Source organism: Eleutherodactylus coqui, chromosome 5, assembly GCF_035609145.1.
Source record: "Eleutherodactylus coqui strain aEleCoq1 chromosome 5, aEleCoq1.hap1, whole genome shotgun sequence".
Taxonomy (NCBI): Eukaryota; Metazoa; Chordata; class Amphibia; order Anura; family Eleutherodactylidae; genus Eleutherodactylus; species Eleutherodactylus coqui.
Window position 1 is genome coordinate 117,298,471 of NC_089841.1, and position 26,312 is coordinate 117,324,782.

At 43.6% G+C, this 26,312-nt stretch overlaps 1 protein-coding gene across 2 annotated transcripts in view; it reads right to left on the reverse strand.

The window, feature by feature from the left end:
• The window catches only part of TMEM232 (transmembrane protein 232), a 180,128-nt gene that overhangs the window by 89,840 nt on the left and 63,976 nt on the right, over positions 1-26,312 (reverse strand). For both annotated transcript variants that reach the window (XM_066603049.1, XM_066603048.1), the window contains exons 9-11: positions 10,689-10,812; positions 9,847-10,051; positions 1,577-1,752 (exon numbers count right to left, since the gene is read on the reverse strand). In XM_066603049.1, the coding sequence (XP_066459146.1) occupies positions 1,577-1,752; positions 9,847-10,051; positions 10,689-10,812 (505 nt within the window). The remainder of the gene's footprint in view (positions 1-1,576; positions 1,753-9,846; positions 10,052-10,688; positions 10,813-26,312) is intronic.

A 26,312-nucleotide genomic window follows, 5' to 3' on the forward strand; every position in this document is an offset into this window, starting at 1 on the left:
CTTTATCTATGGGATAGGTGATAAAAGTCTGGTTGGGGGTCTTATCGTTGAGATGCCCACCAATCCTGAGAATGGGAGCCCAGTGTCTTCCGTCCTCATTGTGTGCTTACTGCCCCCACATGCAGTGCAGAAGAGATTGAATAGAGCATTGGTTGTGCATGCATGAAGCCCCTCCATTCCTGCTCAATGTTGACTGCTGGAGATATCTGTGCACTAGTATATCATTATTTCCATCGGTCTCATTTCATGCTTGGCCACTGCTCCACTCAATCTGATGTCTCTGTAGGTGCATGCAGCGTGCCCGCAGTGATGAGGAAAGGGGAACGTGACCCCTATCAATTATTCTTTTATCACTTATACTATGGATATGCGGTAAAAGTCTATTCTGGTAAAACCCTTTAAAGTACAGGAAAATTCTTTTACGTCTAAGGCTCAACAGCCACATGGAGCTAGTTGCAAGTAGCAGTAAAATAACAGAATTGCTGCAATTCAATCTCAATATTTCCCTATAGAAGAAAGCCTCAGTCAACTATGTGTCCATCACAAAGAAATTGATTTCACTGCAGTAGAACCCTACCATAAGGGCTCCCGCACACTGGTGAGAGCGATATCGGGATGTGATTGACGCCCTGATATCGCTCTCGCAATCCTTTTGAAGCCCTGGATGCGATGTGGTTCCGCAGGGAAACAGCCTACCATCCCAGCAGAGCTGAAGGAATCTCCTGCTGTGCTTGTCACAGCCATGACAGGAGATAGCGATCTTCTCCCATTGATTTCAATGGGGCCAGCGTCAGCAGCGCCAGCCCCATTGAAATCAATGGGAGAAGATCATTGGAGGAATCCCCTGCTGCAACTGTCTCAGCTGCAGCAGAGGATTGTGATGTTCTCCCATTGATTTCAATGGGACCAGCGGCAGAAGCACGAGCCCCTTTGAAATCAATGGGAGATGCGCGCAATTCTCTGCCACTGCTGTGACAGCAGTGGCAGGGGACTCACCGCAGCGAGGAGTTTCAGGGTGTAGGGTAGGGGCTTGAAATATACCCCTACCCCGAAAATAGTCTATAACCGTAGGAAAAAAAAAACATATCACCTTAGAAGTGCTCTCATCTCTGGGCATCTTCTAGCAGGTCCCCGGCACTCTTCTTTTGCTTCTCTTCTGGCCAGGATTGAAAAATCCCAGCCTTTTGAAAGCACTGCCTCTGATTTTGGTCTGTATTTATGGACCAAAATCACCTCTTAAAATTTATTGGTGCCTAGAAAATGCAGCAAACACACCTCAGCATTTGTGTTCACTGCAGGGTATTTTTTTCCACAACCTAATTTTAGTAGGTTGTGACAAAAATGACATCAAATGGGCCATCTTGCATTTTTTTAGCGCATGTGAAAAACAGATGACACATGAATGCAACACGGAAGTATAAAACACACATACACATGCAGTAAAAATGGTGCGTTTTTCATGGATCAAAGTTGTATATGTCCGTGTGAAGGAACCCTTACCATTTACTTCATTGATAGGCACAAAACACAGCCAGAATGATACGTGTAAGTAGTATATATTTTTTTCTATACAGACCTCTGCCAGCCTCTCAGCGTCCAGGACTCGAGCGTCATTTTGTAAACTTTTCCATTTGTCTATTGCCTCATGTATTGCATTCCTTAGGCCATCTCTATTGTCATCCCACTGAAGCTCATGACATATTTTAGCCAGGTTGTAAACTGTGCAGTAATGGATGATCCACTGTAATTGTTCTGTATTAAAAAAGCATTGTTATAGTCAATTAAAAAAATGTAGTACGCCATAGAAGAAAGTAACACTGCTTATTGCTATGTGAATGGATGAGAGGCTGTAGCAGCACTCAGTGAGATCCAGGGAGGGCAGTACTGTCTGTGCCTGCAGTATTTATAGGAAAAACAGGTATGTAGCACTATCTGATCTACAGTATATTATGCAAAAGGGCTTACTGCAACCTATGTTGTCACTGAAATTGATGGTGGTTAACGTTTGTCACATGGTCTTTTGTTGTTTAGATTTCCAGCAGTTTATGTCATGTCCAGGGGGTCCATTATAAATCCCAGAAAAAAATAGTGCAGCATGCTGTGCTATATATTCTTTAATTAAGCTGCGGACACCCATGTCTCCCTATGGGCGGATTGAATTGCGGATCGTCCCCATGGGTGCCCCGCAATTCAAATTTGCCCGTGGACATTGGGCCTAAGTGCATACATATTCTAGTCTAAAACACATAGAAGAAAATATGAAACTGGTAAATGTGGATTACAATATAGGGAAAAACATTTGCTTGAGTTTTTTTAAAGGGTTATTCCAATCTTAGAAATTGATGGCATATCTGTTACCCGCATCAATCCTGAGAATGAAGTGCTCACAGTGCTAAATTAGCGTTGCATCCCCTTTACTGTTTTTTCCTTCATAGTGGCGCCCCAGCCACCTGCTCTACAGGAAATTGCAGCATGGCACCATTCTAGTGAGTGCAGGCATGCTGCAGTTCCCTGCATTGAAGGGTGGCCAGGAATGCTGGACTCCCACCAATTATACAGTGATGGAATATTCTAGCTCTAGTTCCTATTACTTTACAATAACCATTTAATAACGTTTATAACCATTTAATGCTTATAAACTATTTCAATTAAAAGATAGTTCCAGGCATACTTTCAACTGTAGCTTTATTTGCAGAATTGTCAGCTCCACTTCCGGCTGCTGTTATGCCATGTAACCCTGCATTCTAACAACCAGAATCCTCCAGAATCAGCTGTGTGACCGAGAAGTCTGTCTTTCTATGCAACACTGAGATGTTCTTTCCCATAGAATGTCCCGCATTGCTACCAGCATTATTAGCAGTGCAGATTGTATGTGATGACAAGAATATCACTGCATTCTTTTTTTCTTTACATTTCTTTACATTATACACAGTGTCCCAACTTTTTTGGAATTGGGGCCATATGTAATATTATATATATGTGTGTGTGTGTGTGTCTGTGTGTGTGTGAAGACCAATGAATATTGAACCACATCAAATAAAGCTGAATCCAAAAAACAAATATTTTCCCGGTGGCTGCCGCTTTGCACAATTATGGTTTCCCAGTTCAAATCCAATATCAAAGAACATCATATTGTGCATGGTCAGGATGCTGGGGGCTATGAAAGTGGAATATTTTCTCATATATCTAGGAATATTTTAATAGCAAAGCTCCTTTATTATTTATATACTAAAAATAAATGTATGCATTTTAAACTATTCTATGGGAAGTGTGATTCCAAACATAATGCTTGAAATATTCATACAGATGAAATGTTCATGGGTAGATTTTTATAGGTTAAGAAGCTAAAAAACTACATTAAAAAGAACACTTATGTCTAGAGCAAGCAGTAATGAGAGTGTTTGTTCTCTGTGATATGTCCAGTATTGCCGTCCAATGGGTGATACCTACCTGCTTTTTATTTTATCCTGTTGGCTGATTTTGGGCTGTTTTTTTTAAGTAATTGCAGCTAAATTGGACTGTCTAAACTAGTTAGTCATCACCTTTGAGCCCCAAAAACTATATTATGGGGCTCAAAATTAAAGAAATGGGGAGCCCTGGGAGTTGTGTTTTATACTCACCAGGTGCCCCGTTCCAGAGCTGCGTCCCCTTGACATTGGTGCAGATTCTTTCTGCATGCGCTGCTCCTATATAAAGAGTCAAGCTGCTGATACGTTTCTATTAAGCAGGGACACAGCACTAGATTGGGGCACCCAGTGCGTATGAAACGCGGCTCACTAGGCTCCCTTTTCCCCTCACCTTTGATCCCCATAACATAGCTTATGGGGCTCAAAGGTGATGTCAGGGTCTCTTTAAGACTCCCCACAGTACGTTGGGTTAACCACAATTTGTCTAAATGGAGTATGAAGCTCTTGTTGCTGAATTGTCAAGAGAGGTGGAAAATGTTTATGAACTACAAGTACTGTAAGGGAATGAACATTAATAGGCAACCCCTGTGTATGGAGAGTATGGAGACTTTTATCATAGGACAGTTTTGAGCAGCCCCAATATGTGGCATATCTATTCACCAAAGTGTTGACAATTAGATGTGCCACATATTTTTGGGGACAACCACAACTCTACCATGCAGGAAGGAGACCTGAGCAGCCTACACCAGCCTGAGGAGCAGGAGCCTGTGCTAAGGCTGTAGGTGGCACTGCTGAGTCCGAGCAGGAAGATCTTATTACCTGGTGCTTGCTCATTTCTATTCACTTCATATATATTTCTGGCAACTTACAAGTTCACAACCCCAGGATATGCCTATGCATACACAGTAGGTGCATCCAGCTGTATGTATATATGTATATATACAGGACATACGTTTAGTTATTATGCATGGACCAGGAAATACATTCTGGCTGCACTATATACAGTACCTTACCCCACTATGCTGGGGGAGGATTGAGAAGAGCTAGGATGGCACAGGTGACATAAAAGCGTAAAAAACTTTTTTCAGTCATGTCCACAAATTTAAAAACTGAATTAATTGGTAAAGATTAGAGATGAGCGAGTATACTCGCTAAGGCACTACTCGCTCGAGTAATGTGCCTTAGCCGAGTATCTCCCCGCTCGTCCATAAAGATTCGGGGGCCGCCGCAGCTGACAGGTGAGTTGCGGCGGGGAGCGGGGCAGAGCGGGCGGGAGAGAGGGAGAGCGAGATCTCCCCTCCGTTCCTCCCTGCTCTCCCCCGCAGCTCCCCGCCCCGCGGCGGCACCCGAATCTTTCGGGACGAGCGGGGAGATACTCGGCTAAGACACATTACTCGAGCGAGTAGTGCCTTAGCGAGTATACTCGCTCATCCCTAGTAAAGCTTTCACAAGATAAACATCTTTTCTAGGAGTTCCCTGATGTTAAAAAGGTTGAGAATCGTTGATCTAGATGGCAGTTCTAGAATTCTCATAGTCCAAGACACGGTTATAACCTGAAACAGAAGTGTACTGTCAAGCAAAGAGGTGAATTGATTTCTAGGTCAGATAATGTATTTAACGCTGTCTGTGTTGTCTTTTTTTATACAATGTATTCTAATTCTTCACAACTTCACAACTTATTTTCATCTTCACATATTGCTGTTTTCCTCTTTATAGCTCTATTAACCCTTGCTTGTCTTTAGCTGTTTTGCTGCTACAAGGACTTCCTCCTTTACTATATATCATTTTTGCATTGTTAACCCTTTCCAATCCAATTTGTATCCTGGTGTTCCTAGGGGGCTTACTCTTTTTCTGCCGTTAGGGCTCCCACCCACTAGCGTTTTTTTACTGCGAAATTCGCAGCGTTTTTTTTTTTCTGCAGGGGTCTTTGGGCTATGGGAGTTGTAAAGCTAAAATCGCGATTGCGCAAAATTGCGATTTCGCGGTAAATCGCGATTTTGCGCGATCGCGATTTTAGCTTTACAAGTCCCATAGACCCCCTGTAGAAAAAAAAAACGTGCGAATTTTGCAGTGAAAAAAAACGCTAGTGGGTGGGAGCCCTTATACAGCAACGCTATATGCTGACTAAAGCCAGTACTGCATGAGGTGACATGTTGGATAGGCTCCGACAGCAGAGAGGCTGGCAATATACAGTAAGAGAACCCCAACAGATGTCTACCAACATTGGAACTGTCTTCAGAGGTCAGACAGTGGATTGGAAAGGGTTAATCTTTTGAGTTTCTGCAGGCGATTCGTGATTACGGAAGACACTGTATTTGTGAATTCTGGTGTAATATACTCTAGAGTTTATTAGTAGTTTTATTCTGTAACCTTTTTTAAGCAAGAGATTTTGATCTAAAGTATTGCCCTGATACTAACATCCTAAATAATACTACGTAAGAGTATAATTGTACATCTACTTAGTATGAAATGATGAATAGAATTTAATATATTCATCTCCTAATAAAACAATGCATTTTATGTTAATATCACAATGTAAATGTAAGATTTATTGTACCAATATCCTATTTGATCTACTTAATTGCTTTCCTGCTATGTACATTATTTGTTTATGCAAATAGTTCTGGTTATGTTGAAGTTTTGTACCTTGTTTTAACATGGAAATAGCTTCAATACATTATAAAGGTAGCCAGCATGTTATATTTATGTCTATGCAGGGGATTTGGAGATCTGTATCAGTTAAGGCCCATTTACACCCGCCGATGATCGCTAAAATATCGCTCAAACGACAGTCTGAGTGACAGCTTTGAGCGATTTTGCATAAACTATTAAGTAGCTACTTAAGTACCAATTAAATGTGCAAATGAAGCTTTCACTGAATGCAGTTAATAGCCTGAGGCTATTATCTGTATTTAGATCTTTTGTTCTCCATGGGGAAACAATGCTATTAGCACTCCCCGTGGAGAACTGCTGATAAGAGTGAAAGCCGATTTTTAGGTTGGACTAAATTTAACGATCAGCTAGCAGTGCCCGAAAAGCGCACAATGGGCGTGGGTTAGGACACAGCGATTATTGCTGAAATGATTCCTGATTAGCGATTTTTTTAGCGATCCTCAGCTGGTGTAAATGGGCATTAGACCCCTACAAAGGTATAATCAAAAATTAGCACAAATGACATGAACTCAATTATCACTACCAACAGCCATATTTACCAATCTATTAATACAAAAAGACCACTTCTGCCAGTCTACATTCTGTTGGAAAGTGGTGTTTTTAACTGCCCTTGCATATTTTTATATTAGTACAGTATATCACCATTGGCAGTGATATATAAATGACATGATGATTAAGAATCATTTTAAGATAAAAATCCACTGATAAACACCTATTTTTAGTTCTTTTAAGCCTTTCAGGACCACGGATTTTTCACTTTTTATTTTTGTTTTTTCGGCCCTACCTTTCAAGAGTCATAACTTTTTACTTTTTCCATGGACATAGCTGAATGAGGGATTGTTTTTTTTGGGGGGGGGGTAGTTTTTACAGTTTTCACAGCTCATTAAAATGGGTTAGTACAATTATGGCAAATTTACATTGTTTTTTTTAAATGTTTTTCTATTTTAAAAAAGTAAATGAATTTTTTAACCACTTGCTACCAAAGCCATTTTTGGCCTATGTGACCAAGTACAATTTTTCAAATCTGACATATTTAACTTTATGTGGTAATAACTTTGGAATGCTATTACTTATTTGAGACTTTTCATACGGGATGGAATATTAAGCAAAACTGTTGTGAAATATGCCATCTCTGAATTCCGCACTAAAATCTGAATGTCTAAGGGTGTGTTCACACGAGTGTGTTTTGGTGCGTGCATACACACGCACCAAAACACGCTTGTATTTACAACAATGCATTCCCTATGGTGTGTGCACATGTCTGTGTTTTACAGGTGCGTGCCTGCAAAGATAGGACATGCGTGCACCATAGGGAATGCACGCATTGTCTTCAATGGAGTTGCGGCTGCTGCCGGAGGCTCCATTGAAAACAATGGTCTGCCGGCTCCCTGCATTCTTTTTCAGAGAAGGGCTTTACGTATAAGCCCTTTTCTGAAAAAGAAAGATTTTAGTGTAAAAAAAATAAAAATGCAGGCATTCTCTTCAATCGAGCCGCTGCTGCTGCTGCCGGCGGCTCCATTGAAGACAACGGTCTGCTGGCACACCTGAATTGTTTTTCAGGGAAGAGCTTTACATATAGGCTCTTCCCTGAAAAGGAAAAATTTGGGTGTAAAAAAAAAAATGCAGCCATTTACTTCAATGGAGCCGCTCCTGCTGCCGGCGGCTCCATTGAAGACAATGGTCTGCTAGCACACCTGAATTGTTTTTCAGGGAAGAGCTTTACATATAAGCCCTTCCCTGAAAATCAAGTAAAAGGTGCTTAGCCAATCACAGGCAGCTCTCCCCGAATGAATGACAGGTGAGAGCTGCCTGTGATTGGCTGAGCACCTCAGCCAATCATATTTAGCTCTTTCAGCAGGCAGGGATTTTAAATCCCCGGCTGCTGATAGATCAGCACCACAGTGCAGGGGACAGCGGGAGAAGACGCGGCTGTGCCCCAGAAGCTGAAGGAAGGTGAGTATCTATTTTTTTGTTTTTTAAACCACTTTTACTTGATTTTTAGGGAAGGGCTTATATTCAAAGCGCTTCCCTGAAATCAATTGCTGGCAGCAGAATCGTGTACCGCAGCTCACATGTGTGACAGCTGCAGTAGAAGAATTCCTCTGCGGGGGACACAGCAGCGGCAGACAGGTAAGTAAATTTTTTTTTACACTACTTTTAATTGGCTTTTCAGGAAAGGACTTATGAAGCCCTTCCCTGAAAAGCCACTGACAGCTGCCGGGGCTCAGCGGGGACTTCTGCCGCTGTCCCCGACTCTGTAGCGCTGCTGAGCTATCAGCAGCGGGGGATTTAAAATCCCCGCCTGCTGGTAGCTCTGATTGTGATTGGTTGAAGCACTTCAGCTAATCACAATTAGAGCTATCAGCAGCGGGGGATTTTAAATCCCCGGCTGCTGATAGCTCAAAGTACAGAGCTGGGGACAGCTGCAGAAGTCAACGCTGAGCTCCGGCAGCTGAAGGGAGGTGAGTATTGTTTTTTTAAAATTTTTTGCACTATTTTAAATGGCTTTTCAGGGAAGGGCTTATGAAGCCCTTCTCTGAAAAGCCATTGACGGGATTCCGGCAGCAGGATTCCCTACCACAGCTGTCATGTGTGACAGCTGCGGTTGAGAATTGAAGAATTCCCTGTGCTGCATCTGCCACAGATGTGGCAGATGTAGCAGCAGGGAATTCTTTTAACTAGTGGGGGTGAAGGAAACATCTGCCGCATGTGGCAGATGTGTTCTTCATGCCCGCGAGGGTCACAGCAGCGGCGGAGAGGTAAATTTTTTTTTTGTTTTGCACTAAAAGGTTTCTTTTTCAGGGAAGGGCTTATATGTAAAGCCCTTCCCTGAAAAAGAATGCAGGGGGCCGGCAGAGCATTGTTTTCATTGGAGCCGCCGGCAGCAGCCGTGGCTCCATTGACAACAAGCACGCAGCTGTGTTCACACATGTTTTTGCTCGTACCTAAGTGCAGACGTATGTATGCACCTAAGTACGCACCAAAACACGCTCGTCTGAACGCACCCTAACTATGGATTTTGATGTGGAATTGCCAGCAGGATTCTGCTATTTTAAATTCTACACCAAAATCTGCATATAAGCAGTGTACATTTTGGTGCTAAATATTTCACAGGACGGCATATTGCACAACGCTGAGGGAGATGGTGTAAACTATTATAAAAGTTTATTTACAATTAAACTTTACTGTGATCAGTGTTAGCTGCTCTCCCTCCAATCACATGCCCAGAGACCACACCGATGAGTCTCTGTAACTTCACCTCTCCTAGGACACGTGAGAACAGAGCTGCATGAATGGGAGCCAGCAAATCAGATGCCTCAGTTTTGAGATGGAGGGGGAGGGCACAGCCATCACATGCTTGGAAACTATGCTGAGTGGTCTGCGGGCAAAGTCCTGTGATCTCAGCTGTCTTTAGACAGTGAGGTCTTAGTGCTCCTGCACAATAAGAGGTCAGTAGGAGTGATCTCTGCAGGGACGTTCTAGGTTTCTTGAATTACTTTTTTTGGAAAATTTGTTTAGTAACTGGACTTAAAAAGGTTTTCCCCCAACTTAAAATTCATTCACAATCACTCTGTCCTTCTTGGTTGTTTCTGACCAGGTCCTGTGACTGCTGCAGCCAATCACTGGCTATAGAAGGTCACTGCTGTGGCTAGTCATTGGCTGCAGTAGTCACAGATCCTGATCAGCCTCAACCAGGAAGGACAGATTGGTTGTGAAGCAATTTTAAGTCATGGGCAAAACCCTTTAAGTGCTTAGATGTACTTACTGGAATCTGATGTAGTTGGAGGATTAAAATGTAATAGACCATATAAACTGGCGTCTATGCTTTCCGTATTCCAAGTGTTTTTACTCTGAAACCCAATAAATGCATGCTTTTGGATTTCAGATGTGGTTCCATGCAAGCAAATATCTGCGAGCACCATAGTATAAATATAAATAATTTCAAGTAGCCATGTTGTAGAGATTGAGGGCTGTAAAGAGAAAATAAAAAGACACATCTGTACACCATTTCATACTGGTTTCTGAGATATATATATATATATATATATATATATATACACATATATACACTACACACACATAAAAATGTATATATGCATGCATACACATATATAGTAGTTATATATAAACAGTGATAGAAACTGTCATGTAAGAAATATATGAATCGCAACCCAGAGGCCCTTTTGACTACTTCTGTACTCAACGCAGTTTCAAAGCAAGTATGGACCTTCCTCTAAATAGTGGTCATATTAGAACAATTTCTTAATGGACAGCCATTTATGGAGTAAACTTCTCCAGAAAGAAGTTTGGACATAATACAGGGGCTTTTTGCCGTTGTTAGTCTGAAGCTGCATTCTAAATGAGTACCCTCAGTATCCATATAACTTTGCAGCCCATTGACACTACTATATAGAACAAGCAAATCCCATTTGCACTGAACTCTTTTTATTTTGTCTCACAAAGGCTACTAGCTAAAAGTGACTAATGAGCCTTTACCCACAGAGAAGCTTCTCCCGTCCCTGCTTTTACAAGGGCAAGTCACAAGCCATACCCACAGATACCATCTAAAAACAGTGACTTTTATTACAGTCTCGGCTATTCAATTACCTGTCCTTGAAATTCTGAGAGAGAAGTTAAAATGTCACGACCAATTTCTACTAATGCTCTCAAACAGAAAATATCAATTTTTGCAGCATCTCCCAAGATGAGAAAGGAAAGAAGTAAATCCAACCTGCATAAAAGCAATAAAACAACACTGAAAATAAAATCAAATGATTAAAGCAGTAAATAAAAAGTCTTTATGTCCTCCAGAATAGGAAATGTCACCTCATGTTCTGATGATTTTAAATTAGAAAGTGTTTAGAGACATCCTAAGTATACGGCATAGCTAATTTAAGAGCTTGCATTACACTCAGGAAATATGTCCTACATACCGCTGCTGGATCAGACATATCACTTGTTGCATCAGTTTAATTAATCACAATTTGAATTTTCAATATGAAGTTATTTAAATTATTCAGGATTCATTCTATCTACATAACACAGATGGCGCATTAAGCAGTAAAACCCTATGTATTTATTTCCCAAAAGAATGTCAAACTTAATTTTCTTTTACTTACATACTTGATAAATTATGGAAGCTTAGAGTACAAAAATAAGGAGGCTGAGGGTAGATCATTTAAGACACATTAATGTTACAAATCAACTGTCTTCAGATTTCCAATGAAAGGTATACAGAATTCAATTTCACATATTAATATTCATATAAAGCCTCAAGCACAAAGTCATATAAAAAATACGTTACCATGCGGTGCGGAAGCTACACCACTAATGTTATGAGTGTATTTTCTGCTATTTTTGTCCATGTTTTTTTTTTTTCAAGCTGTCTCACCCATTTATGCAGCTATGATTTAGGGCCGAAGAGGATATTGCACCTATATGGAGGTTTCTTATGTATTGTACATGGGACATTTAACCGGCGCTAGATAAGCCTTTCACAGCATAGCATGCAATACGACTAAGATAGTGGGTTAGCCTTGTTGTAATACAGAACTAGTGAAAGGGTAATTAGTTTTGTATTGCACCAAGGCTAACCTGCTGTCTTAGTCACATAACTTGCCGGAAAAGGTTCATGTAGGGTTTGGTAAATGTGCAGGATGGCTGCTGCATTCTGTTGCATTAGTTCATTTCCTACACTGAGGCTGGCTGCACACAAACGGATTTTTTGCTATGGAATCCACGGTTGGTGTCCGCAGCAAATACCGTTCAAAGCATGCTATGTAAACTCACTTTGTCCTTCACACTCGCGGAAACAAATTGAAATTTCCACGAGGAAAAATCGCAACATGCTCTATTTTGCTGTGGACTCCACACAGGCGGCTTCTATTGAAGTCAATGGAAGCCATCCAATCTGCAGCCCATCTGCAATTGACATTGTGGATAGGCCGTGGGTACTCCTGTCACTGCCAGGCGAAGGCGTGGGTAAACAAACATTGAAAAGAAAAAGGCTGTACTGCACATGACCGATGGTGAGCGGTATAGAAGAAACAAGTATGCAGGGTCGAAGGCTGGGGTCAGGGCCGGAATCCGCTGCGGGAAGCTGTATGCGAAATCTGGCTCTGCCGTCTGCAAAAGGCAGAAGTTGCTGCCGAAACACATTACTACGAACAAGGCATTTTTATCAATGTGTCTTGTGTTTGAAGTATGAATTTTCAATAAAGATAGCAGTTGTGTGTAGAAGGTGGCAACTTATCCCTTTTTTTGAGGCCTGACAGAAACGCTCGGTTACTGTAAAAAATGAAGTAATGTCCCTGCACTCACTCATCTTTATTATGTGACAGTGCTCCCAGGCTAACAAGGATACTGACTGTGTGGGAGCCAGGTGGCTGGAGTATCCGCTCCTTTCCTGCCGTGAGACAGGAGATAGGAGATGCTGTCCTATACTGCTTTTCTTACTTTACTCTATCTCTTGGTCTTTTATTGATTGGGACATTTTTTGACACACTGATTCCATTGTAGATCAGTGAGTGTGGGCTTTCCCTTGGCCTCAATTGGGACCATCCATTTGGGATACTAATATTGTATTCTTTTTTTGGTCTATCGGATCATCTCTATCGCTAGCAGTTAGCAGATATTGGCACTGCGGGCATAGAGACATTACTTGGGATATTTTTGTATGCAGGTTCTATTATGCAGTCTTATAGTATCCTGCATCCTGACCTATAGAGTATTTATGCAGTTTAGGGTCCCCCCTGGTCGTTTGGCGGACATTATATCATTAAACGCCTCATCGCTCGACACAAGGGTCCCCTATATTAGGACACCCACAGTATTCTTTGCATCAAGGGTGTTATGAGCACATTTTTAGGACACCCACAGTATTCTTTGCATCAAGGGAGTTATGAACACATTTGTAATCCCACACATCTAGCTGATGAGACACTTTTTTGGTTAGAATAAGGTTCCCGATGAGTCCTAAAACGACAGAAACGCATTGAACCAATAATTGGTGGGAATCTAGCATATTGTCACTTACCTGAACCAATACTTGGTGGGAATTCAGTACAAAATTTGATTCTCACTGATCTATATCTGACTTGTCATCATACTGTCATCATAGCTGGGCCCTCAGATTTGTACATCAGGTGCCCTTGGTAAAAAGAATCAATATTTATTGGGAATCGAATACAGAGTTTTTGATTTCGCATAGAAACAAGGGCTCGCACCCTGTTTGTATTGAACCAAACATTTGGGTGGGTTACTTGGATCCCCGTTTTTAGTCGGTTGCAGCAACAATAACCGGTATCTTGTTGTCTCCAACAAGGGACTTCCAAGTCTAACCTACTTTCGGGCATACCTTCAGCCTAATTCATAACGTGGAAATTCCAGAATTGTGCATCCTACCCATAAATCCGTATCTGAGTAGCGATTATTCATCTGTCATTCCCTCGTTTAACCCCTTCCCGCTGCAGGGCGTAAGTTTACGTCCTGGCAGCCTGGTATTTCCCGCAACAGGACGTAAACTTACGTCCTGGAGATAGCGCGGGATCACATATGATCCCGCGCTATCCTGCAGCGGGAGCCGGCTGTCAGTCACAGCCAGCGTCCCGCTGTTAACCCCTTCCCCCTAAAAAAAGTGGGAAAGAGTTCACAGAGGGATCGCGCTCCCTCTGTGTCTCCGGCCGGAACTCGCGATGTACATCGCGAGAGCCCGGCCTGTCATCATGGCAACAGGACGCCAGACAGTGGCGTCCTGTATTGCCTATGCCTATAATCGCTGTATAAGCGATAAGGCATGGCAGAGAAGTAGCTCTGCCATGCCTTATGACAGCGATCATCAGGGCAGTGGTTAAAGTCCCTCAGAGGGACACAAATTATGTAAAAAAAACAAAGATTAAAAAAATGAATTTAAAAAAATGTTAAAAAAAGAGTAAAAAAAACATTTTTTTATGCTTTTTCTCAGATTAGCATAAAAAAAGGTAAAAAAAAAATAAACCCCCACATATTTAGTATTGTCGCATCCGTAACGATGCGTACAATAAGTTGCACATGCTTTTGACTGTGCACGGAAAAAAACGCAAAAAAAAGCGCTAAAAAACTGAGGCAAAATCCTAATTTTTAGCATTTTCCCTCACTAAAAACGCAATAAAAGTGATCAAAAAAGCCATATGTACCCCAAAATGGTACCAGGAAAAACTACAGCCCGTCTTGCAAAAAATAAGCCCTCATAGAGTGCCGTACATCAAAAAATTAAAAAGTTACAGGACTTTGAATGCAGCAATTTAGAATAGAAAAACGATTTCCAAAAAAAAGGGGTTTTATTGCAGAAAAGTGGGAAAACCTAAAAAAAATGTAAGAATTTTGGTATCGTTGTAACCGTACCGACACGCAGAACAAATGGAATGTCTCATTTGTGCTGCATGATTAACGCTGTAAAAAAAAAATAAAAAAATCTATGGCAGAATTGATGCATTTTCTCTCCCTGCTATCATTAAAAAAAAAAAAAAAGTTTTACAATATAGTCTATGTAGCCAAAAGTGGCATCAATAAAAACTACAGTTCGCCACGCAAAAAACAAGCCCTCATACGGCCGCGTCAACGGAAAAATAAAAAAGTTATGACTTTTGATAAACGGAGAAGAAAATCCGCCAAAAATTGTTGCGTCCTTAAGCCCAAAAAAGACCATGTCATGAAGGGGTTAAAAGGGCGCCACAAGCCTCATTTAACATTGCCACTAATAGAGATGAGCGAGCGTACTCGTCCGAGCTTGATGCTCGTTCGAGTATTAGGGTGTTCGAGATGCTCGTTATTAGAGGCGAGCACCACGCGATGTTCGAGTTACTTTCACTTTCATCTCTGAGACATTAGTGCGCTTTTCTGGCCAATAGAAAGACATGGAAGGCATTACAACTTCCTCCTGTGATGTTCCAGCCCTATACCACCCCCCTGCAGTGAGTGGCTGGGGAGATCAGGTGTCACCTGAGTATTTAAATCTGCCCCTCCCGCGGCTCGCCACAGATGCATTCTGACAGAGATCAGGGAAAGTGCTGCTGATGCTGCTGCTGCTGCTATAGGGAGAGCGTTAGGTGTTATTTTAGGCTTGAAGAACCCCAACGGTCCTTCTTAGGGCCACATCTGACCGTGTGCAGTACTGTTGAGGCTGCTTTTAGCAGTGTTGCACAATTATTTTTTTTTTCTACATCGGGCGTGCAGACCATTGCGTCCTCAGTCTGCAGTCATTTTACTCAGTATAGGAGCAGTACTGGTGAGGCAGGGACAGTGGGAAAGGTGAAAGAGATATACTGTCTATATAGGCAGTGGGCTTTTTCAAAAAAATTGGGGAAAAATACTATATTTGGGCTGCCTGTGACCGTCTTCAGTGTACTGTGTGTCTGCTGGGGGTAGTAGTCCTAATTAATATGCAGCTAAGCGTTACAGCAGGCTTGCCCAAAATTGTTTCCTGGCTCTGCTGTCTCCGTTACATCACCGCCGTGATAGTGCCAGAGGGAAACAGTAAACATAATATACGCTGCATACGGTATCTGTCTGCTGTTTCAGCTCACCATTTAAAAAAAGGGAAGCCAAATACTTAAGGCGTACCACTGCCCTTTGGCGACTTGACTGCTTCTGCGCTGTGAATTCCACTAGCTCAGTCCTACGCACCTATGTCTCACTACAGGCGTGCGCAAAATTGTTTCCTGGCTCTGCTGTACGTTCTGTAAGCGAAGTCAGCCTCCAACCACAGGCCAATAAGCGGCACATTTAATTACAGCGTTCTGTTTCTGCTCTACTCGTAATACACCATGCTGAGGGGTAGGGGTAGGCCTAGAGGACGTGGATGCAGGCGAGGACGCGGAGGCCCAAGTCAGGGTGTGGGCACAGGCCGAGCTCCTGATCCAGGTGTATCACAGCCGACTGCTGCGGGATTAGGAGAGAGGCAAGTTTCTGGGGTCCCCAGATTCATCTCACAATTAATGGGTCCACGCGGTAGACCTTTATTAGAAAATGAGCAGTGTCAGCAGGTCCTGTCGTGGATGGTAGAAAGTGCATCCAGCAATCTATCGACCACCCAGACTTCTACACCGTCCACTGCTGCAACTCTGAATCCTCTGGCTGCTTTACCGAAGCCCACCTGCATTAAACCTGACGTTACCTCAGCTGTGATGGGCAATGCAATGGGATATATTTATGTACCACCGGTGGGTTCCAGGGAGCCACCCATGCTGTGGGTCCACAGGGACTTCACATTAGGGATTTGTACCTGCCAGTGTCTATGTATTAAAAACCCCAGTCAGAGTGGGGCATGCAGTGTGGGCCGAAGACCACCTGCATTTAATCGGACGTTACCTCAGCTGTGATGGGCAATGCAATGGGATATATTTATGTACCGCCGGTGGCTTCCTGGGACCCACCCATGCTGTCGGTCCACACGGAGTTGTAACTGCATGTGTCCACTTCTAAAGAACCCCAGTCTGACTGGGGCATGCAGTGTGGCCCGAAGCCCACCTGCATTAAACCTGACGTTACCTCAGCTGTGCTGGGCACTGCAATGGGATTCATTTATGTACCGCCGGTGGGTTCCAGGGAGCCACCCATGCTGTGGGTCCACAGGGACTTCACAATAGGGAGTTGTACCTGCTTGTGTCTACTTATAAAAAACCCCAGTGTGACTGGGGCATGCAGTGTGGGCCGAAGCCCACCTGCATTTAATCTGACGTTAGCTCTGCTGTCCAGGGCACTGCAATGGGATACATTTATGTACAGCCGGTGGGTTCCAGGGAGCCACCCATGCTGTGGGTGCACACGGAATTCCCATTGCGGAGTTGTACCTGCCTGTGACTATTTATAAAAAACCCCGGTCTGACTGGGGCATGCAGACACCTTGACAGAATGAATAGTGTGTGGCACATGGGTTCCCCATTGCTATGCCCACGTGTGCAGCTCCTGATGGAGTTGGCACAGGATTGGATTTCTCATTGCTTCTGTACAGCATTGTGGGCTATTGCCCCACCCCTTTTAAAGAGGGTCGCTGCCTGGTCGTGCCAACCCTCTGCAGTGTGTGCCTGCGGTTCCTCCTCATGGCAGACGCACTTATAAATAGACATGAGGGTGGTGTGGCTATGAGGCCAGCGTGTGGCATGAGTGCAGCTGAAGGCTGCGCAGGGACACTTTGGTGTGCGCTGTGGACACTGGGTCGTGTGGGGGGGTTGGGCAGCATGTTACCCAGGAGAAGTGGCAGCGGAGTGTCATGCAGGCAGTGATTGTGCTTTGTTGGAGGTAGTGTGGTGCTTAGCTAAGGTATGCCTTGCTAATGAGGGTTTTTCAGAAGTAAAAATTGTTGGAAGGGGGGGGGGGGGCCCACTCTTGCCGCTGTTGTGGCTTAATAGTGGGACCTGGGAACTTGAGATGCAGCCCAACATGTAGCCCCTCGCCTGCCCTATCCGTTTCTGTGTCGTTCCCATCACTTTCTTGAATTGCCCAGATTTTCACAAATTAAAACATTAGCGAGCATCGGCGATATACAAAAATGCTCGGGTCGCCCATTGACTTCAATGGGGTTCGTTACTGGAAACGAACCCTCGAGCATCGCGAAAATTTCGTCTCGAGTAACGAGCACCCGAGCATTTTGGTGCTCGCTCATCTCTAGTCACTAAGTATTCCATTGTGGCCTTTAACAATATCTGGTGTTTTCATATCGGCTGAGGAGCTACGACCATTGTTTTGGTTCTGGTTCAGTGTGGAACTTGTTGTTCCATTGTTCGTCTTTCGTTGTTTGTTCTTGTGTGTTGTGAGGCACAAACGTTTTTAATAAGTCATCTAATAAAAGTTATTTTTTAAGGGGATACACCCAGTGAATATTTATAAAAGATTTTCTTTAGTATCCCCCTGCCTCAGTGAATCATTTTCATACATACATTCATTCATATGCAATAGCATCTCGGACCATTATTTAAATTTTTAGATAGCTTTTATAATTTATCTTAAAGGGGTTGTCCCGCGCCGAAACGTTTTTTTTTTTTTTCAACCCCCCCCCCCCCCCCCCGTTTGGCGCGAGACAACCCCGATGCAGGGACCTAAAGAAAGCTTACCGGAGCGCTTACCTTAATCCCCGCACTCCGGTGACTTCTATACTTACCGGTGAAGATGGCCGCCGGGATCCTCTTCCTCCGTGGACCGCAGCTCTTCTGTGCGGTCCATTGCCGATTCCAGCCTCCTGATTGGCTGGAATCGGCACGTGACGGGGCGGAGCTACACGGAGCCGGCATTCTGCACGAGCGGCTCCATTGAAGAGAGCAGAAGACCCGGACTGCGCAAGCGCGGCTAATTTGGCCATCGGAGGCCGAAAATTAGTCTGCACCATGGAGACGAGGACGCCAGCAACGGAGCAGGTAAGTAAAAAACTTTTTATAACTTCTGTATGGCTCATAATTAATGCACAATGTACATTACAAAGTGCATTAATATGGCCATACAGAAGTGTATAGACCCACTTGCTGCCGCGGGACAACCCCTTTAATTGTTTTGATGCAGCGTTAAGGCTGGGTTGACACAGGGCGGATTCCCGTCGGAAATCTTGCGGTTTGGCCGCAGGAAAAACCGCGAGATTTCCGCCGGGAGAACCGCCGCGGTTTAAGCCGCAGCGGCTTTGAAGCGGCTCAGCCGCATGCTTTTTTGTTGCGGACGGCGCTCCCATAGAGGAGAGCGCGGCCGCAACGTAAATAAACAAACAAAAAAAGTAAACAGACATGCTCAATCTTTTGAAATGCCGCAGCCGCGGTTTCAACCGGATTTACCGCAGCGGATTAGCCGTCCCGTGTGGACGAGATTTCTGAGAAATCTCATCCACATGGCTGGCTAATCCCGAGATTAGCGGCCGTGGGCAGATCTGCTGCGGCAAAACCGTGGCAAATCCGCCCTGTGTGAACCCCCCCTAATACTTTAAGCATACCCGAGTTTTCAAAAAAATTTGTAAAATACACCAACTTCTCCTTACCCTCTCATTTGCTGCTGTTTGCATCCTGTTTCATGTCCGTAAATTCTGATTTTCAGGTGTTTTTTCCCATTTTGTCTGTTGCTCTGGTGTTTTCAATCCACTTTCATGCAGGGGGTGTGTAGCGAACCTAGCATTCTGTCAGCAATACACTGTCCTGACTTCCTTGCCTTTACTTCCCATGCTGCATTGCACTGGTCCTGGTCCAAGCAGCAGGGAGGCAGAATCTGAATGCTTACCACTCTGCTTTCTCAGCATAATGTGTGCATTACCCAGAGGAGCATGAATGGCCTCATAAGTCTCCTCACTCACCTTCTAGGTGCTCTCCCTAAGGAGAAAATATAGCATTCCTGACTCACGTCACAGGCCTCTCACTAGCCAAGCAAGAAACCTAATGTATACTGATGAGCAGCAAACACTCCGAAACAGCTGTCTGTGTATGGATTTTGGCTTGGCTTTCAATTCCCAGTCATTGTTACAAGGCTTGTATAAAGAGTCTAACATTGACTTGCAGGAATGCTGCCTTCCAATAGGTAGTGCTGCAGAGCTATTGTTCCATTTCCCTTATTTGCCCACATAGACAAGGACACACATCCACACACTGTAACAGCAGGAGAGGCGGATAATGTGGAGATCATTATCATAGTGTCTTCAGATCTGTCAGCCTGTAAGTGCATGGTAGCTGCCTGAAGATAACCCCTCCCCTGTTGCTATGAAAACATCCCTGTGTCCTTATTACTAAGTTCTATACATAACGAGAGAGAGAGTGGATTGTAAAGAAGCTGGAAGCAAGACCCATAGTGGTAGTCTCTTTAAATGTGATTTACAGTGGTAAAACAGCAACATTTTTAATGCATGTATACGAGAAATGATGAGACTAACACAAGCTAGTATATGAAAAGAACTTGTCTGAAAGGTTAATGCCCCTTTAATGTTTTTCTAGGGCAGTGATTCCCACCGAGGGGTGCCGCGAGGGGCTGCCAGGGTGCCGCGGCTCTCTGGCTGGAAATCACGTCGGTATTGTATCTTGTCTCCACAAGGAAGTCCTGGTGGAGACAAGTTTGGCAGAGGTTGACACTCCCTGATGCTGATTGGCCGTCAGCTTCCTGTTCGTCATCAGGCTCGTCATCAGACTTGTGTGCCAGGGCGTTCGTGAAAGCAGAGGCGGCGGCAGCAGCAGCGGCAGGTGAGCACTACAACACACCGGCCTCGCTCCCGGCGGCAGTCCTGTCCTACCTCCGCTCCCCGCTGTCACACGGCATTTTACTGGGGCCGCCGCCTGTCCTCTCCCACCTGCGGTCCCCGTTGAACATGTTGTTACTGGGGGAGGGAGGTTAATATTACTACCGGGGGCAGCACAGGGGGCCGCTATTACTACCGGGGGCAGCACAGGGGGTCGCTATTACTACCGGGGGCAGCATAGGGGGTCGCTATTATTACCGGGGGCAGCACAGGGGGCCGCTATTACTACCGGGGCAGCACAGGGGGCCGCTATTACTACCGGGGCAGCACAGGGGGCCGCTATTACTACCGGGGCAGCACAGGGGGTCGCTATTCCTACCGGGGGCAGCACAGGGGGTCGCTATTACTACCGGGGGCAGCACTGGGGGTTGCTATTACTACCGGGGGCAGCACAGGGGGCCGCTATTACTACCGGGGCAGCACAGGGGGTCGCTATTCCTACCGGGGGCAGCACAGGGGGTCGCTATTACTACCGGGGGCAGCACTGGGGGTTGCTATTACTACCGGGGGCAGCACAGGGGATCGCTATTACTACCGGGGGCAGCACAGGGGGTCGCTATTACTACTGGGGGCAGCACAGGGGGTTGCTATTACTACCGGGGGCAGCACTGGGGGTTGCTATTACTACCGGGGGCAGCACTGGGGGTTGCTATTACTACCGGGGGCAGCACAGGGGGTCGCTATTACTACCGGGGGCAGCACTGGGGGTTGCTATTACTACCGGGGGCAGCACTGGGGGGTTGCTATTACTACCGGGGGCCGCAATAGGGGGTCGCTGTTACTGCCGGGGCCACAATGATTACTACCGAGGCCATTGTGAGGGGTCGCGATTACGAGTGGGGCCACCAATGAAGGGGGGGGCACACAGATTAGTCATGGAATTTATAGTAGCTGTAGCAACAAAGTGGATGAGATTTTGAAAATCATCCACACGGTGTGGAAACAATCTGCACAAAACCCGTGCGGAAACTGACATGAGGTGTGGGATAAAATTCCGCAGCATGTTAATTTTAAATACAATGTATATCAATAGCCCATTCAGCGCTCTTCCCTGTGTGTTTTTTTTAAACAGCCCTGTCTTTTTTATAACGATGAAGGTAAAAATCATATGTCGTAATAAGCCACGGCCCTGGTCACACCCCTGACCACCCCCCTTTTGGTAGGGGTGCCGCGGCGTAAAATTTTTTTCCCAGGGGTGCCCCAAGGCTGAAAAGGCTGGGAAACACTGTTCTAGGGTCTAAAGCACAAAGTTCAGAAATATCATACAGTTCTAATTAAAATGTAATCAATAATCATCTTCCTATTCCTGCGCAATCTTGCAGACCTGCTTTCATACACGTACAGAATGTGCTGTCATTACATTTTCCACTTAATTTACAATTGCAGTTAATTGGGGAGAATTAATTGATTCATACAATGGACAATTTAAACATGAATTAATCTGGTAACTGAAGTAACATAGGGAGTGTGAATCATTATGTGCTGGATGTTGATTGGCACTATTGTCATATTTTAATGTGTAATGTAGCATTTAACCACATAAATGTGTGTTGTATAGCTGCGTTTTCTAATAAAAGAGTTATTTCACATGGGATATTTAGAAGCTTGATACTACGGTTAACAATAACTATAAATGGAAGCAATGGCATCTAAAGAAATAGAAGTGTTACGGTAGGCTTTAACACAAAAACATAATCAAGGCAGCCGACTGGAATAGATTTGTTCATAGCAGAAAATCAGTTAAATAATTCCGTAATTATAGTCATGGTACAAAACTTATTTTTAACCCGTAAGCGTCAAGACACAACCCACGCATGCAGGTCAATATGCATGACTTTAAGTGTGTCTCTTAGAATGCAAAAGTTTTGGAGTTACTAAAAAAGTTTTTAAAGGAATCCATTCTTTTCTTTAAAGACATCACAACATTGACTAGCAACAGCAATGCAATATGTAAAACAAATGTCATACCTTATTAGAGTATAGACTATGTTACTGCTCTTTTCAAACCTGATATCAAACTACATTCATCAAAGAATTATCCTTTTGCAATTATTACAACTTTATAGTTATTAGGCATTTTAGCTGTTTGTACTCATCCATGCATTAATTATTCTCTTTTCAAGTCATCTACCAGCCAACACCTGTGACTTTTTTTGTTTGCAATTCTACTCATAATGCCATCAAACTGAAATGATCTTTTTTATATTGTAGATGACATGGCGATAGGCATGTAATATTTAAAGGGATTGGCTTAGGACTCTTCTCTGTAAGTCAGAACCAAAAACTGCTTTGTAAAACCCGTTTTTACTGGGGCAGATTTAAGCTATTCATATACGACATGGACCACCATTTATCTGAATGGCTACCATTTAATACTATATGTCCGCTGCAGTGGTCAAATGTCTCACCAGAAAAAGATTACCCCAATAAGAACAGCGGTTTGCCAGTAGTGCAATCAGGTGATCATTTAGTAACTATTCTGAAGTGGCTTCTCTATGAGAAAACCGTTTTAAGGAAGCCACCCCCTCTGGACGTGTTAGGGGATGGTCACAAAGCAAAATCTGAGCTGCATTTTCCTACGTTTGTTGGCAGTCACCCCTCCCCCAATCTGGGCTGGGTTGAGCTGGGTGGCTGTATACTAGTCGGCATTGAACATTTATCTTGTTCATATTGAAATCTGGCTCTCTGCATTCTACTAGGGTCTAATGGTGATTGACCCTGCCCTGCAGTTTATCAGATGGTGCATTTTTGGCTTTTTTTCTGTGATTTATGCATTTTCCTAAGCAGATCAGCCACAAAATCGTGGTAGAAATCTGAGGCTTAGGCTCACGTTTCTGTCGCAGATTTGCAGTTTCACATACCATTAGAGATGAGCGAGCACGCTCGGATAAGTCAGTTACTCGAGCGAGCCTCGCTCATCTCGAGTAACTGCCTTCTTGTCCGAGCGTGTTCAGGGGGGCGGCGGGGGATAGCGGAGGGTAGCGGGGGAGAGAGTGAGAGAGATCTCTCTCTCACTCTCTCCCAGCCGCCCGCCCCCCCCCCCCCCCGAGCATGCTCAGACAAGAATGCAGTTACTCGAGCAGAGCGAGGCTCGCTCAAGTAACTGACTTATCCGAGCATGCTCGCTGATCTCTACACACCACCAATCCGCACATGGATTAACCCTATTCAATGGGAATATTCTGCATGCTGAAATAGAAACCTATAAAATAGAATGCAGAAAAAGAGCACATGGTTCATCTAGTATGGCCTTATGTTATTTCTTTTTTATCTCTCTCTTAGGATAGATCTATGCTTATCCCAGGCAGCTTGAATTCATTTATTGTTGATTTTCTATCCACATCTGATGGAAGTTTGTTCCAAGCATCTACTACTCTTTCAGTAAAGTAAAAATTCCTGACCTTGCTATTGATTTTTTTCCCAACTGATCTCAGATTGTGCCCCCTTGTTCTAGTGTTTAGCCTCCTAATAAAAATACTTTCTTCTTGAACCTTATTTACACCTTTAACATATTTTAAAGTTCCAGTCATGTCCATCCTCTCCCTTCTCTTCTCTAGGCTATACAAATTAAATTCTTTAAGTGTTTCCTAATAGGTTTTGTTCTGGAGACCTTCAAGCATTTTGAAGCATGTCTTTGAGGTCTCCGGAACTTAACACAGTATTGCAGATGTGGTCTTACCAGAGCTCTATAGAACAGGATCACAGTCTCTCTCTTTCTACTGGTAGTACCTCTGGCTATGCAGCCAATCATCCTACTTGCTCTATTTGCTGCTGGACTCCACTGTGGACACCTCTGAATCATAAATCAGAACCCCTAAATCCTTGTCCTCTGAATTCCTGGATAATATGGAACAGCTAAGGCCTTAGTCAGATGGGCGTTTTTTTGTGCGATTTGCGCATGCGCATGCGTCCGGCGATTTTTTAAAACCATTGCTTTGCAATGGTATCAGACACATGAGCACTTTTTATGCGCTCGTCCGATAAATTATAGAATAGAAATCGCAGATCGCACCTATCTGTGATCTGCGATTCCTGTTCTCTTCTCTATATGCGCTCAATGGGGCCGGCGGCAGCAGCGCCGACCCCATTGAGAACATATAGAAGACAAATAATTCTTGTATTCTTTAAAATCCCCACCTGCTGAATGAGCTGCCTCTAATTGGTCACAGCCTGACCAATCAGAGGCAGATCTCACTCACACACCCATTCATGAATTCATGAATGGGTGAGTGACTGCTGCCTCTCATTGGCTCAGCGCAGGGACCAATCTGACTGTCAAACTAACTGACCGGTAGTTCTCAGCTTCATCTCTACTACTCTCCTTATGAATGGATACAACATTGGCCATTCTCCAGTCATCAAAAACATCGCCTGTTATAAGGGATTGGTTACATAAATCAGTTAAAAGGTGTGGCAATCACAGATTGGAGTTCTTTAAGAACTCTGGGGTGGAAGCCATCCGGATCCATTGCCTAATTCAACTATAAAAGTGCAAGTTCACCAATAACATCACCCTCCAAAGACACTAGCTCTGTGCCCTTACAGCTAGAAATACAGACTCAAACATTCTGAAAACTGGCTTCTGAAAATACAGGACAAAAGTAGATATTCAAATAGTTAGCAATGGCCTTATCTCCATTAATATAGTTATTATCCCAGTTTTCAATGTTTGTAATTCCACCGTTTATTTTTTAATATACTAATTCTTCACTAATATACCTGAAAATGTTTCATCCCCCCTCATTAATGGATCTGACCATTTCTTTCTCGTTTTATTCTTTAGCAGCATTAATATGTTTTGTCTCCTTCTCTCTGGTTTTATACAATTCTCTGTCAACTACACTTCCAGTTTCTTTAAACCTCATATAGGCAGACTTCTTTTCTTTTATTGTATTACTAGCTTATCCATCGCGCGTTGCTGCGAAGACAGACATACATACATACATTCGTTTTTATATATCTAGATAACAACCAATCACAGCGCAGCTTTCAAGTTACCTCAGCGGTATAATATATAACAACCAATCACAGCACAGCAGCTTTCATGTTACCTCAGCAGTATAATATATAACAACCAATCACAGCAAAGCTTTCATGTTACCTCAGCGGTATAATATATAGCAACCAATCACAGCACAGGTTTCATGTTGCCTCAGCAGTATAATATATAGCAACCAATCACAGCACAGCTTGCATGTTACCTCAGCAGTATAAGAAATAGCAACCAATCACAGCACAGCTTTCATTTTACCTCAGCAGTATAAGAAATTGCAACCAATCACAGCACAGCTTTCATTTTACCTCAGCATTCTCAATATCCAGCAATTGTCTTGCGAAACGTTCAGCGGATGCATCATTTTGTAGTTGAACACGCATCCTGTTGCTCGTAATGCCTTTTGCTTTTGTGCTTGAGATGGAAATCAAACTATCTTTGTCTGGGGGGCATAACTGTCGACGATGCTCGCACGCGCGTCACCTATCGTAGGATAGATGTACTATGCCAGTAATCTTCCCAGGAGTGTACTCAACAACTTCCCAAAGTTTCATGGCGATTAGATGAATGGTGTAGTAGTGCAAAAAGGACAGACAGACAGACATACATTCCTTTTTATATATATAGATGACATCAGGAAGTGAGAGAATTAGATTCCGGACGTACAATTTGGACGCTAATTCTTTTGCGCTTAGAATTGAATAATTGAGTTGGGACCCATTAACATTTCCTATTCATGACATAATCAATGCTCATGCCAAATTTCATGTTTCTAAGACATTGGGAAGTGAGAAAATTAGATTCCGTACGTAAAATTTGGACGCTAATTCTTTGGCGCTTAGAATTGAATAATCGAGTTGGGACCTATTAGCTTTTCCTATTTATGACATAATCAATGCTCGTGCCAAATTTCACGTTTCTATTCCATTGGGAAGTGAGAGAATTAGATTCCATACGTAAAATTTGGACGCTAATTTTTTTGTGCTTAGAATTGAATAATCGAGTT